At 41.0% G+C, this 15001-nt stretch overlaps 1 protein-coding gene across 4 annotated transcripts; it reads left to right on the top strand.

Moving 5' to 3' along the window:
* Positions 1–4176: 4176 nt before the first annotated feature.
* Positions 4177–13519, top strand: LOC309670052 (C-type lectin domain family 12 member A-like). 4 transcript variants are annotated; one of them, XM_082480859.1, is made up of 8 exons: positions 4177–4255; positions 4337–4429; positions 7897–7995; positions 8695–8838; positions 9916–10070; positions 11992–12107; positions 12918–13112; positions 13304–13519. In XM_082480859.1, the coding sequence occupies exons 2-7, from the start codon at positions 4339–4341 to the stop codon at positions 13081–13083; spliced, it is 771 nt and encodes a 256-aa protein (XP_082336985.1). In that variant the 5' UTR covers positions 4177–4255; positions 4337–4338; the 3' UTR covers positions 13084–13112; positions 13304–13519. The 4 variants fall into 4 exon arrangements, with proteins under 4 accessions (XP_082336985.1, XP_082336982.1, XP_082336984.1 ...); XM_082480856.1 differs by having other exon boundaries at positions 13225–13519; XM_082480858.1 differs by lacking the exon at positions 13304–13519 and having other exon boundaries at positions 12918–13190.
* The last annotated feature ends 1482 nt before the right edge of the window (positions 13520–15001 follow it).

Raw genomic sequence — 15001 nt, 5'->3', positions numbered from 1 at the left:
CAGAAAAGACTAAAACTCTCTTTCTACCATTGATTCTTTTCCATGCAATAGAATAAACCCCAAATAATGGTGGCTCTGTTTTCTCTAATAAACTGCTTGCGTCACATTGTGGTGCCCTTATGGGGAGTGGGAAGCAGAAGAACTGTGGGTGTCCTCTCCCGCTCCTCCAGCTGCGGTCATTGCCTTTGTAGAATATGTCGGATCACACAGATCTAAACAACTCATTTCCCACTGATGTTTAGCCCCTCTTTATCTATAAGAAACCAACCACTTCCTTTTCCAGATGGCATTCTGCCAAACAAAATGAGACAAAGTTTTTAGACTTTCTTTTGTAAAGAGGGGCCTCCCGTTCCCATCATCACTATAGCCTTTTCCTGCACTCTAGTTCTGGGTTGCCTTTTCTGACCAAAGATGCTTTAACCATAAGTGGACTCTAGATGAAGCAGAGCTTGAGCACCAGTTTGTCTCTGTTTCTGTTAGGAACACATTTCCCAAAGTTTATCATGCTCACAGGATGCAAATGGTCCATATACATCCTGTGAACAGCTTTCACAGTCATTTCCAGCAGATTAACTTATTGTTCCAAACAGTCCTTTCAGCTATTAGTCTTCCAAGCTCATGGTCTTCTATTTTGCGCTATTGAATTTTTCTGTTCTGTTGAGTTTTAGAAGTGCTTATGCACAGTCAACTAGTTGATCTTATTCACTCTAGCTTGCTGATCCAAGTATATTCCCGCAGGTCTGATACATTTCTTTCAGTTCCTTAGCTCTTCTGAAGGCACATGTTGCCTCAACTCTGGTGTATTACATGCCTAGACGAGCAGCTGTGAGATTTAGGGATGCAGCTAATTCTGCTATAGCTTTTTCGGGTTTGAGGATTCTTTTGGTTTCCTTGTTTGCTTGCTTTTCTGTTTGTAATAATGAGTTTGTGGTTTAGTTAAAAAAAAAAAGGCACCTTATAATTGAAAGGATCCTTCCCATGATATCTGACTTTGCATGGTTTTTTATGAGTTCAGAGGTAATTAATGAACCTTATCTATGACTATCAACCTGTAGGTTCCTTTTTCCAAAAGGGAAGATGAAAGTGTATGTTCAGCTTACTTGGAGGGTTGAATTACAACATATACTCTTGTCTGAAAGCTACTACAGATTTTCACTTATCCCGTGTAAGAAAATTTTGTTCTAATTTACAGCTTTAAAATATTCATAAGCTAGGCTATAATTCTTTACTCTTGGCCAGACATTCTTGAGCACAATATCCTTACTTGAGTACAATAACCTTACTTGTCCTTAACTAGCAAGGATAAACAATCAAAGATCATTTAGTCTCCTGAAGTATGACAGAAACTTTATCTGACTGTTTTTACAGATAGCCCTTCTCTTCAACTTTTCCGAACAGATCATATACTTAAAGTTTGGTGATCGGAACAATGCCACAGAGTGTTCTAGACATAGTGTCACTACTGCTTTATGCACCAGCACTTAAATTTCACTACCTTGGCTCTAGATACTTCCTCTGATGTAACTGATATGAGATCTTCACAGCCACAGTGTATTCCTAGTTCCTACTCGCTGTCACGGGAAGTATTGGGTCCTTCTCTTTTTGAGCCCTTTCTGATTCTGAAAATTCTGGTTACCAGTTCCCATATATGTGGCCTTGCCATTTGCATTATTGTATTTCACCCCATTTTGATTTTTCTGTCTCTTAAGAATGAACTGGAGAATGAGCTGTAGCCGTATTTGCTTACAACAAATTAGAAACAGCCTTTGTTTTAGATTCAGTCAAAAAAATCTTTCTCCTATTTACCTTCAGCACTGTCAACTTGCAAATGATGTTTGTAGCCTTCCAGAGCTTCCCAACACATTTTGAGATGCAGCACAACAAATTATGTATCAACTAAATAAACAGCAAGGGCTTCTTCCTGTAAGTCCAGGAGTCTGTGGGAGTCCGCTGCCTAGATAAAACAAATGCTGAAATTCTCACATTTATGCCACTTTTAAATATTTTAATACTTCAAACAGCCAGAAGTTTCCTCACTCTGTATAAGGGTCAGTTAGGAAACAGAGAAGAGTTCTCAGCTGACATGTAGTCATACTACAATAGGAGGACTATATAGGTTTTCTGTTAGAGCCTTATCTTACTTTTTTCATTTTAGACCTTATGTATAGTTTCTCTTAAATTGTTATATTTCTGATTGTCTGGAGCAATCGACAAATACTAAATTATAATACACAGTAAATAAATTAAAAGGATATAATTATACAGATGTTTATTTTTCTTAACGCCTACATGAAAACATTACAGCATTCAGAGGTGCTCGGTGCTGGCTTGCCTCCTTTAAGTTAATAAAGATACTCTGAAAGTTGAGATGCCTAGCAGGGGATGTAGAGTGGGACTTTCAAAAGCTCCAGAGTTATTTTGGTGAACAAAACTAATGAATCAGTTTAGGTATTTACAAATAAACATGTTTTACCAATGACGCTTCCCTAAGCAAGCACATTTGTGGGAAAAGAACAACAACAAAAAAAATTCCCCAAAAAACAGGTCAAGTTGATTTTTAGTAGAGTTTGATTTATTGAAACCTCAGCTGTTTTTTTGATATTTAGTATTAAATGTATTTTTTTATGTTCCATCTACATAGCCAATCCTGTACTTTAACAATCAACATTTCTTTTGTTAATTTAGACTAGTCATTTTGATTTTAGCATTGATATAAAGAATGCTTGGTTAATTTTCTCAGTAAAGCAAAAAATTAAAGCCTCTCAGTTATGCAGGTCCAAAAGTGCAAAGGAGGATTAGTTTATAGTCCTGCTTATTTTCAGAATACGTTACACTCTAACACAGGGTAGAATAGTGTACATAAGCCTTATGCTAATCACTCAGGTGGTAATGTGCATGTCTAATCTATTTCTGTTCCATTCATCATTTTTCCTAAATTGCAAAATTTGTACCAGAAACTCCAGACATCCTGTTTATGTCACGCGCATTTAAGGTTTCACAACTGTGGAAGTGTTAAAAAACATCATGAAGAGGGGCGAAAAACTCCCCAGATAATCTATTCTCTTGCTTCTGTTTTCATTAAGGAGTGTATCTGACTGCCTTTCTACTCCAGATAGAATCACTGATGTTTCGGCACCAACTGAATATTTTGCTCTTGCTCTAGAAGGTCCTGTCTCATGGTGTCAGTTATGCCATTTACAAAATTTGTGACATGTTAGAAAATTTACCCTAGACAACTCTTTGCATAATAGCAACAGTCCATCAAAGCAGAACTGCTGCTCTCCAGCGTAATGCAGTGACACAGCAGGAGAGCAGGTAGCCAATTTCTCGTGCAATGAAATCTGTATTCCCTCCTTGGCTAACCAAGTCTCCCTGTCATTTCTTTTCCTCTGTAGGATTGTTTATTCACCTCAGAGAAAGGTAGTTTCTACAGCTGTGTCCATCTCTGTGAGGGAGATATGTGACATTTGTTTTCTTGAAGACTTACTTTACTGTGCAGTCTCAAAAACTGAGTCTTAGTGTATGCTTTTCCTTGTGCCATAAGTCTGGAGAAGAAATGAAGAACAGAGAAAATTATTCCAGAAATGGAAATAAAACATAAATGCCAGGAAAATGAGTGGAAGAAAATATCTTCTGAGATGTTGCCTTTGTCAAGAGGTCCTTCTAGTTTGGTGACTTAGAGCTCCCAGGCCAAACAATCACTTTGGGAAGGTGGCATGGAAGGCAAGAGCCAACACCCTGACATATCCCAGCTGAGGTGCCAACCTTGAGCACAAGTGCTTACTTCTTTTGGATCAGAGCACAATTTGCCAGCTTTAAGATGTAAGTCCACCGTCTGGTTTGCTTTCAGCAGATTCTGTTAGGAAACAGAACCTGAAGTGTGATCTCAAATCTGCTGCTGAACACAGCTGCCCAAACTAAAACACAGCCTCAAAGCTGTAAAACATTTCATTCAACTCTGGGTTTCAAGCCCGAACCTGGTGTAATCAGGAATTAAATGTCGTCTGTCCAAAATAAGAAGAGTTCTAATGAGAAGAGTTCTGCAAAAGTGGCTGTGTTGTCTTCAATAATGGCAGAAAGAAATATATGCCAGTCAGGGAGGATAGAAGTGAGGTAAAGAGGAAGAAAGAGAATATAGCAACGAGTGAGAGAGCAACATTTGCTTGGCAGTGCTGTGATTGAGGAAGCTCAGACGTATCTTGATGTCTCTGCTGTTTCATTTGCATCTGCTGATATAAGGAAACGCCTCAAAGGGGTAGATTTTCTTCCTAGTTTACTAGCTGCAAATGCTATATCTTTTTCTGCCTTTTTGTTCTGACGCTTTTCTTTTTACCAGCTATGACAGAAGAAGTAACATATGCTAATCTGAAATTTGGAAACAGCTATGAAGTGGATAATATCACAGAGCCTGAAGTTACTAAGGAAAAAGGTGTAGTATCTATGACGCTTTTATGATTTATTCTTGCTAAAGTAGATGAGATGGGAAATACTTTTAATTATATGCCCGAGGGGCCTTTGTTAGCTTTGTTAATGTCACAAAAGCTATGCTAGTTATAAATGTATCCAGTTTTTTGTTGCTGTCATTTCTGCCTGAACTTTTTGCAGTTTGAAAGGTATATCTGAAATAGTGATATTATTTCTCAGAAAAGCATGTTATTGAGAGTTATACTAAGCTCCACAAATAGTCCTCATTGTTTAAACCTCAAAAGAGTTAACCTGAACTAATTTTTAAAGTGGATCAGTTCCATGTAATGTCTTCAAGCATTTGCATTCAAAGCTTAGAACTGAGTTAGCTTTAACTGACACACTTTATTTCACTTCTGAAGTTCTAGCCTGAGTTAAGGCATAGGTCTTTGAAATTACTATCTCTGTTACAGGGCTGAATGCATTTTAAATACTAATTTTAAATCGATTTTGCTTAATTTGTGTTAAATTGTGAAGGTGAATACTAGACTTGAGTGGTGCAACTCATTGGAACAAAGAACATAAAAAGCACTAGCTGTTTGTGGGGTCAGGCTCTGGAGCAGAGGTTTACAAATGAGGACAACTTGCTTGTGATTCAGAGGGAATTCTCTGGGGAATTCTGTATCAAAGAACAGTGGTTTCAAATGCTGTTATGTTTCTTGAATGTATGTTATGCTTTTTGCAAATATGTTTTTTGAACATTGATATGCTAAGTTGTGGTTTTGAGCATTGCCAAAGTATAATTCAGGGGCTTAAAAAAAAAAAAACAAAAAAGTAAAAATCTGAACTGTCTTTGTGTTAAGCTCTGGGCTTCTTTTCCTTTAATGTCCAATGACACCAGTATCCTCATACGACTCCAGATGTCCTGCTTCTATGTCCCAGAGTAGGCACCACATATCTTGTGATGAGAAAGCACCATTCTGAGAGTGCATAGCACAGTCTGTGCATTATTTCGCAAACATCAAATTGGAACAATCACAATGAATAAATATATCCATTCCATGGCAGTACTGTACAAGAAGGAGAAGCCAGCCCAATGTCCCTTCAGCTGTGCTAGGATGTAGCAGAAGCAGTGTGAGTTTACAAAGTACAGTACAGGGAACCATTATCTAAAGAAACTCTTGAGGCAATACTTTAATTTAAACAGCCAAAGCTAAAACTACTGCTTGGTCTTGATTCGTATTGCTGCCCCCAAAATATTTTGTATTTGTTTATGAAATCACACTTTCAAACTACAAAATCTTTGCCTCTTCTCATCTAAAAGCTCCAGGAAGTGTAGACTAGAATGCTTTCAGTCTTCAGCTTGGGGCTGTGACTCTGTAGGGGTAGGAACAATTTATGTTTGCCCTTTCACTCCAACTCATATGAATCTATTTACCAGCCTGCCTTATGGATTCAAATTTCTATTACTGAAGTTCTCCAGGCACCTAATATTCAGCTTCGGAGCATGCACAGAAGCACTTTGACCTTAAAAATATTCATATGTACCAGCAGTCAACGCGTTCTTAAATTTTATTAGGATCTATAAGGTATGCAATTCTCCTGTGCAGGCTTGATCTCCGAGTGTATCTGTCGTATGCCTGTGAGATCAGACTCTGGAAAATAACGCAGAAGTTCTTTCTTTTTGTGAAGGGCCAGGGTATTTCTCTTTTATGCAATACCAAGCAGTTAGAGTACTTCCTTAGACTGGGGTTGCACTCTGTGATGAAATGCAGGTACAGGGAGTGCGGCAGATGTAATACATACTTAGCAAGGCTTTTGTCAGTGTCTCTTACAGTATTGTCATTTTAAAACTGAGGAAGTTATGGGCTAGATGGCGGACTGTGAAGTGCATTGAAAACTGGCTACCTGGCTCAAAGGGGAGTAACTAACGGCTTAACATCTGTTTGGTGGCAGAGTCCCCCAGGGGTCCCTCAGGGGTTGATGCAGAGCCCATGTTATTTAATATCTTCATCAATGGCCTGAAAAATGACACGGCTTCAGCAAAAAAACCACGACAGAGCACTGGCACAGGCTGCCCAGGGAGGTTGTGGAGTCCCCTTTTTTTTTTTCAAGACCCGCCTGGATGCAGTCCTGAGTAATGTGCTCTAGGCAATCCTGCTTTAGCAGGGGAGTTGGACTGGATGATCTCTAGAGGTTCCTTCCAACTCTGAAAACTCCGTGATTCCGTGATTCCGTGAAATTTATAATGATACTAAACTAGGGGTGGTGGCTGATGCTACCAAGTGGTAGAGCTTCAAAACAGAGGAACCTTGAGAAACTTGAAGACTGGGTGAGCAGAAACCCCATGAAGCTCCACAAGTTGTCGTGCGCTGACGCTGGACTAATACCAGGCAGTGGTAGAGACTGGGAGCAGTCTGGCTGGGGAAGCTGGAAGGGACCTGGGGTTTACGGTGAATGGGCAGTTGAATATAAGCCAGCAGTGATCTGTGTACCAGTTCAAGACAACATCCATGGCTCAGTCTTCTTTCACCTGAATATTCATCAACTCTTATCTCTATAGAGTGAGGTCTTGTACAACATTCTTCACCACAGAAGCTGACCGCGGGTTATTTGTGGGAGAGGCACACTGCATAGTTTCCATTCCTGTTCCTTCAGCCTGGCACACTAAATTTCAGTTCCTACTCCTTCAGCAATTCGCTCCCCAGTTTTGACTACCCCTTTCCCTTTTCTAGACTAGCAATTTCCTCTCCACATTCCCACTGCCTTTATTGGATTAAGTCAAGCTGGTTGCAGCTCTCCACAAAGCCCGTATAGTGACAACTTTAATATCTGCCTTAGATTTAGTGCTTCCCTGACAAACTGATTGCTTTTTCTTCCTCCTTCAATGCACCTTAACCCATGAAATCTTCCAGCTCCTATAAATAAGGTCTCTTCTGGATGACCGACATGCTTAAAATTTCCTTTGCTCAGGAAAAGATTGTTCCTTTTTCTTGTCATTGAGCACTCATTTCTGTATCTAGGCTTAACACTTATTACCAAAAAGTTCTCTATAAATTGCTAGCTAGAAGTCTCAAACTACCATAAAATACCAGAGGAGTTTACTGTAGCACTCAAGTTAACCAGATTACCACAGATAGATGCCACACATCACAAATTACCAGAACTATACAGTGCATATTTGTTTTCAGCTTTGAGCAACCAACTTTCTAGTTTTTTGAATATCTTGCTTTCTTAATATATTTCTTGCCACAGTCTATGGCCTTTGAAAGGACCAAAGCTGTCCACATTCTCCACTGAGCTGTTGTGATCTCTCACTCTCTTACTTTCTTTGGGTATCTTTTGCTGTGTGCAAAGACTCTACAGCAGGGATATACAACTGTAAAGTAAAAGCAATTATTTATTGACAAAGATGGCTGCAATATAATGAGGCTAATGTGTTCACCATTCCCTTAGTATCGCACCACCATTTCATGACTGAATTCCTCCTAGGGCCTCCCACTTCATCCCGCTCTTGCTGGCCAGTAGTCCTGGTTTTGTTCACGCTGTGCCTGGCATTGCTGATGGCGCTGGTGACCCTCGCAGTTTTATGTAAGTACTAATGCATTTCTGTTTGCTGGGGTGCTCAAGCTACTGAGTAATATCAGACTGACATGTCCTTCAGGTGCAATTTCTGGTTCAGCTGAAAACAGGCAACCAGGCAAATAAGATATTTTCCCTTGCCGCAGCATCTTTGTCCTCAGTGTGATGAGGCTAGAAATGAGCAACATGGAGGGGAGCTGGAAAGGGGTGGACCAGGAGATTCACTGCTCGCTCTGGCTGCCATTGTCTGGTCTCCTAAAAACTGTATCTGCATTTCTGCTGTACCGCCTAATGATGGAGGGAATTTCTCTTTGATAATGCTGGGCCTGAAGGGAAGGGAAAAGCTTTGTGTCGCAGTAAACAGGTTGTGTCCATTACCTCCCATCTGCAACAGTTCCACTGCAATCCAGAATGGAAGTTCACATTTTTAGGAAAAAAGCACAGCCTGGAAACGCACATAAGAGAAAGATACACAATGGAAATATATGATAAAAAGTAACACTTTAATTTTTTTGTTCATTCATAGCCAAATAATAAGAAATCCACTATGCAAATGTTCTCAGCAGCCCTTACATGCAACTGTTCAAGGAGGAATAACATTTATCCCAAATAGTTTATTTATCCTTAATGATCTTCTAAGACATTCCCTATCTGTGTCCCACCCTTTCTGAAGAACAGCACTGGAAGATGTTTTATTGTGAATTTCAGTTTTCCAGATTTCCAAGGACTACAGGACACAACTTAGAGAACTCAACATAACAAAGAATGAGCTGCGCACAAATTTCTCAAATATGCTGCAAGCAATAGGAAATCAGCTGTGCTTGGAAGGGAAAAAAAAATTTAAAAATAACGGTAAATGATGTGTCTTCTATGTCTGCTCAGGTCTGTCTCCTCAGGTGAGCTTGTGTCTTCTCAGACGTGACCACCTAGAAAGTAGGCAATGAGCATGTCTGCCTCATGCAGTGCCTGGAGAGCGGCACCCAGCCCGGCCGTATGTGCACTAGTGTGGGACCTGGCAGTGATGCCAGGGTTGCAGGATTTAGTTTCTAGAAGAAAAGGGTTCTTTGGGGTGCCTTCTGGACATGCCAGGTCCCATCAGCGCTAATTCAGGGATCTCTACAACATGCTCATCTGCATCTAATAGACAATTTCACAGTGGTGCCTGAGAATTAAACACCTTACTGCATTCTTTGTGAGCAGCAGTCCACACGCAGGACACAGTGAACTGACCCCAGATAAGACAGGAAACTCCTAAAGTCAGAAGTGAAGTGTGGTGAAGCATAGCTAAAACTGTCTGGGAGTTCACTCCTTGTCTCCTGACGGTGTACAGTGCAGGGCTGTTTCTGAAATTAGTTTGCCACATCTCAGTTATTTAACTGGCACCTGACAATGAGCCAGCCAGAGCAATAGTTTTCTTCAGAAATTATGCTCTAAGGAGTAGGGGCATTGGGCAAAGGGATCCTACTGTGACTGTCATTTGTCTGGATATTGTTCCACAGACAGGCTAACTGTCTAGGTCTCCCTTCTAGTCAATGAAGAGAAATTGGTAGTGCGAGGATACAAGAAAGACACCTGAAATGACAGAAAAAGCATGGATGAGACACTCCGACTTCTGTTCATTGACTAAATGGGAATCCAGATAGGTTGACTCATGTCGCCTTTGAAGACTCCTAAAACTAGGCTAAATAAATCCCATTTGCAACACCTCAACCTCTTCCCAGTGCTAAAGGAATGGGAGAGGTAGGGGGATGAATCCGCTTTTATCTCTGTCATTATCTAAACCTTCTGGGACCACAGTGGGATTTTGATTGAATGAGGGCCACCTCAAACACTCTCAGTCCCTACAGACCCTGTCATCACGGGCCAACAGTGATGTTCTGTGAGGGACAGTCTGGGAACAGAAACGAGGTGATGGTTTTCCTTTTCCAGGCCAGAACTGTGCACTCTGCCCCGTGAACTGGAAGTGGGAAGGTGGTGATACATGTTACTACCACTCTGAGGAAATGAAGTCTATGGAACAGAGTCACCAGTTTTGTTCCTCACAAAACTCCACTCTTCTTCTGATAAAACAGGCAGCAAAGCTGGTATGGACTGGTTTCTCACTCTGTTTCTCACTCATGGCAGAAGTTCATGCACCTGATCAGCTACTCACCCCACACATAATTTTCTTAAATGGCACTGTGAGCAGGAGTTTTTCTACAGTGATTTGGGTGTCCTGGGTAGTGCTAAGGCATAGGGCTGGTCGTTGCCACACAAAGTGCGGCCCTTTGAGCGGCTGGTGTTGAGAGACAGCCCATCTTGCCTTAGCTTGCCATATCTGGCTACTTACTGGGATGACTGGTCAAAGCGGGTTCATAGCTGTTTAGTTGTGGGTAATGATTTCACTAATTTAACAAGTTATACAGATCCATACAAGGATTTGCTAAGATATTAGTGCAAAAACCTCTTTTAACCTGGCCTCCCCATAGGCAAATCATAGTCCTTCCCATTTTGTAGAAGTTCTTTCTGCAAAAGTGGATCTCATCTTTTCAATCAAACTTAAAACACTTTTGGCAGCAAGTTGCTGAAATCAGGCCTAATCTTTTAGTAAATGAAAACAAACTGAGGTGGGAAAAGAAAATGCTAGGTGTAGAGTGAAATAATGCTTTTGCCTCTGGATGCCAGCAGGCATATTGGAAGACTGAAGGCAGGAAAGATGTCCCCAGGGCTAGCAGTCGTGGCTAAGCCTGCCTGCTCTCCAGCGCTCAACAAAGTGCTTAGTGGCTTAGGGCTACAAAGATGATTAGGGGATTGGAGCATCTTTCTTACGAGGAAAGGTTGAGGCACTTGGGTCTGTTTAGTCTGGAGGAAAGAAGACTTAGGGGGGATCTTATCAATACTTATAAATACTTAAAGAGAGAATGCCAAGTAGATGGTAAGTCTTTTTTCATTGGTGCCCAGTGATAGGACAAGAGGTAACAGGCACAAACTTGAATGTAGGAAGTTCCATCTAAACATGAGAATGAACCTCTTTACTTTGAGGGTGGCGGAGCACTGGCACAGACTGTCCAGGGAGGTGGTGGGGTCTCCCACTCTGGAGAAATTTAAAACCCGCCTGAGTGCCATCCTGTGCAACCTGCTGTAGGTGACCCTGCTCTGTCAGGAGGGTTGGACTAGATGATTTCCAGAGGTCCCTTCCAACCCCGACCATTCTGTAGTTCTTTGAAATGCCAGTTCCCCTCTCCCTGAGCTGCAGGCCATAAGGTTTCTCCCAGAAGTAAAGGGGGACAGCATTATTCTCACCCTCCCAAATTGACGACAACAAAGATTGCGAAGTGCAGTCTATTCTAGCTGCCTTAATCACAGCAGTGAGAGGTATGAGGAAAAAGAGAAAACTCAGAAGTGCACTGGGAGTGGCAATGATAAGTGAAGGAAGGAAGAGAACAGAAAAATTGAATTCAAATCTTTAGAGATTCCCTCAAGCAGCAGTGAGAAAGGCAGCATTATTAAAGTTTACATTCTTACCTGTTCTGCTCAGAGCATTTTTTAAGGACAGCATATCACTAAATGCTTAACTTTAAGACGTCTTCTACTTGTCATGGTGCAGCTTTTGGGAATAAGTTAACGATGCTAGAGCCGAGTGTGAAAGTTCAACAAATCAAACTCAACAGGTCCCTGCAGAGGCTTCCTTTTTGCTGTTGACAAATGCTAAGAACAGAGTAAAGGGGGAGGAATGATTCATGACTAAGTGGGGAAAACTATTCAGTGTTTCACCCAGGGGGCCTAAATCAGGTTGATGAGGCTGATGTTGCTCTTCAGAGTGAGAAGTGTATCTATCTTCTCTCCGATTAAAAACAGCTTTACTGCACTTTCTCTTTTGATGCTAGGTTTTTCCTTTAAGTGCAGAACTTGTCTTGACGGGTTAACAGTTTGTGTTATTTATGTTCTTTAAGCAATTTCCATCAATGCTTTCAACTTCTGAGCCTAAATATTTATTCTGTTTTGAATTGTGCTTACTCCGCATAGGAATTGGTAAAAACATTTCATAGAAGAGTATACTGGCTTGGATTAACATTTAGAACTGACCAGAGAGACTGGTATTGGGCGGACAACACAGCTCTTACGAAAGAACAAAAGTCTTGGTAAGCAGGCAGCTTTCCCACGCTACATAAAGTTGGTCCTCACCCACATGCAACTCCCAGCTTCTCTGACACAAAGGCCACATCAAACAGCCACCTTTTATGCAGCTTTCTCTGGATTTCGGGTTTCACTTTTTCATTTCAGATTTTTCTTGGCCTTACCCAGAATTGCTTGGAGGGTGATCTATGGGCTATTACTGGGCAAAACCCAGGAAGTTTATTTCCACACTGTAGTTTCAGATTGACCATAAATGTCATATGTTTCTCTTGTATTGGACATCTTGTTTCAGTGAGGACACAAGGAAAAACTCCAATGGAAAGCTGTTTCATTTCATGCTTTTGATTTTATATTTTTTTTTTATTTTTATATAAGACACTATTTATTCGCTAGAAGCATTTCCCTCGGGTTTAGCATGTTATTTCAGAAATACGATATATTTTTCTTCTTGCTTTCAAACCTGTTTTGCCAATTTTCCTTTTCATTATTTGGCAGTCTCCTCTATATTTCTGTTGAAACAGCCACTGACACCCTCCAGTCGGTACTCAAGAATTAGTGTTTCTTACTGTCATGTACAAGAAATGGCTTAGGATCCACCCTTAGAGTCTGCTGGGAGTGCTTGTTGGCATGTTCAGGACAGGGTCAGACTCCTGGGAGCTGGTGCACAATGTCACTAAATGCTTTATTTCTTTGTTGGGTGTACATATTCTTCATGAAAGCCACATAATTCTTGCAAAGATGGCTCTTTTTGGAAGGGGCAAGGATGCACCATTTGAATGGAGTGAGATGCAATAATAAATACTTTTCTTTCTTAGGACAGAAGATATAAACTCCATCAGAAAATGTGGATATTTTTATTATACTGCCATATATAGCACAAAATGTGAAGAACAACATTACTATATCTGTGAAAAGCCCACCATCCAATTACAGCGAGGAAACAACCATTGGTGGGAGGACTGGTTTGTCAGCCCAAAATGATTATGAGAAGTGAGAAGACATTCTGCAAGGTTGGATTGGTTTTTTGGTTTTTGTTTTTTTTTTTTTTTTCAGAACTATCACATAAGAAATAAATATTTTGGATCAGACCTGTACCATTTTCCTGTTTTCATTCTCTTTTAGACATATGTAAAATTATGTTCATACTAAGGAAATGAGTATGGTCACAGGCTCCAGGAGCAACCCAAATCTGTCGTTGCAGATCCAAAACTGCCAAGTGATTACTCAGTTTTAACCAACACAAATGATGGACAAAATGGCCGGAAGAGGCGTCCAGGAAAAAAAAGCACAGTGACAAGGCAAGCATGTAAAGATACTGATCCTCTCCCAGCATCCATTGATACAGTCCTAATACCACTTGTCAGTTCGTAACTGTACAGCTGTAACATAACACAACTGATGAGAATTAAACATTTCCATACAGGAGACGCTTCTGATGTCTTGTTGATCTGACTGTTTTAATATACTAGTGGGCTGGAGTATACCATACACACAGTTATCCTCAGAAAGTGAGACAAAGTGTTCCTGAACTGTATTAATAATCATATTTTCTCTGGAGCACAGGGATTCATAGTTCTTGTAAGGACTTGTGCATGTGTCACCGGAGAAGATACCCTTTCAGCTATAAATGTCTAGCTCTCTTCCAGGCTCTATACTTCTTCTGGTAGTGTTGATTCACCTTTTTCTTTTTCTTTTCTTTTTAATTCTCCACCACCACCACCCCATCCCCATAATAATTCTGCTTCTCTTTTCTACTTTCCTAATTTTATAATTTTTTTATCTATTGCAAGAGTTATGCTAGGGTTCTGTCAGAGGCATGAACAGAATCTCCTTTTATGTATTTGTAGGGTATTTCCTGGAACACCATACTACTAACTTAATGTGCTGAGCAAGGGTCTACAAACTCAACCATAGTGAAAATGCCCCAAGCAGTGTTAATGAACAAAATATTTCCCTCCACATCTCTGTAGAACAATGACAGTCAGGTTGAAATAAGAAATCACAGTCCCATAACAGTGTTTTGATTTGAGCAAAAAGTCCACAAATTCCTAGTTTGGTCCCCTCTGGAGACTTGTGTATTCCTTGGGGATTGCATCCCAGATTATTTATTGTGGATCATTTACCACCGGCATAGTAGCTGGACTGCTAAAGCATTAGTCATTCCCTTCAAGAGGCTGTTCAAGTGTCAGCACTACACAGCAGTTTCTGATCACCAACATGAACATTTCAGGTGTTATTTTCAAATACCAATTTCACGCTCCAGAAACTTTAGTGGATTTCTCTTCCTCTCTGCTGTTTACATTCATGCCTCTCTAACATAACCTCTCCTAGCTGCTCCTCTCAGTTCATCTCCTGCAGTGCAGACACAGCTCTGGTGACTTTCCAGGATGTCTCTCAGCATTCATACCACAGAATCACAGAATGGTCAGGGTTGGAAGGGACCTCTGGAGATTGTCTAGTCCAACCTCCCTGACAGAGTAGGGTCATCTACAGCAAGCTGCATAGGACAGCATCCAGACGGGTTTTGAATGTCTCCAGAGTGGGAGACCCCACCACCTCCCTGGGCAGCCTGTTGCAGTGCTCTGCCACCCTCAAAGTAAAGTTCTTTCTCATGTTTAGATGGAACTTCCTATGTTCAAGCTTGTGCCCGTTACCTCTTGTCCTATCACTGGGCACCAATGAAAAAAGACTGATGGCATTGCCCCAGCACCCTCCCTTTAAGTATTTATAAGTATTGATGAGATCCCCCCTAAGTCTTCTTTTCTCCAGACTAAAAAGGCCCAAGTGCCTCAACCGTTCCTCCAATCCCCTCATCATCTTTGTAGCCCTTTGCTGGACCCTCTCCAGCAGTTCCCTGTCCTTCTTGAACCAGGGAGCCCAGAACTGGACACAGTAGTCC

This window comes from Vanellus vanellus (genome assembly GCF_965231255.1).
Source record: "Vanellus vanellus genome assembly, chromosome: 1".
In the NCBI taxonomy this organism is placed as follows: Eukaryota; Metazoa; Chordata; class Aves; order Charadriiformes; family Charadriidae; genus Vanellus; species Vanellus vanellus.
This window is presented reverse-complemented; position numbering and strand designations above follow the sequence as displayed.

What these genes read in the sequence shown, in the direction of transcription:
- LOC309670052 (XM_082480859.1), top strand. Translation starts at nt 4,339, where the DNA reads ATGACAGAAGAAGTAACATATGCTAATCTGAAATTTGGAAACAGCTAT. An exon ending in GGTGACCCTCGCAGTTTTAT is followed by an intron (nt 7,996 to 8,694) that starts GTAAGTACTAAT and finishes TGTGAATTTCAG; the next exon opens with TTTTCCAGATTTCCAAGGAC. An exon ending in ACGAAAGAACAAAAGTCTTG is followed by an intron (nt 12,108 to 12,917) that starts GTAAGCAGGCAG and finishes TTTCTTTCTTAG; the next exon opens with GACAGAAGATATAAACTCCA.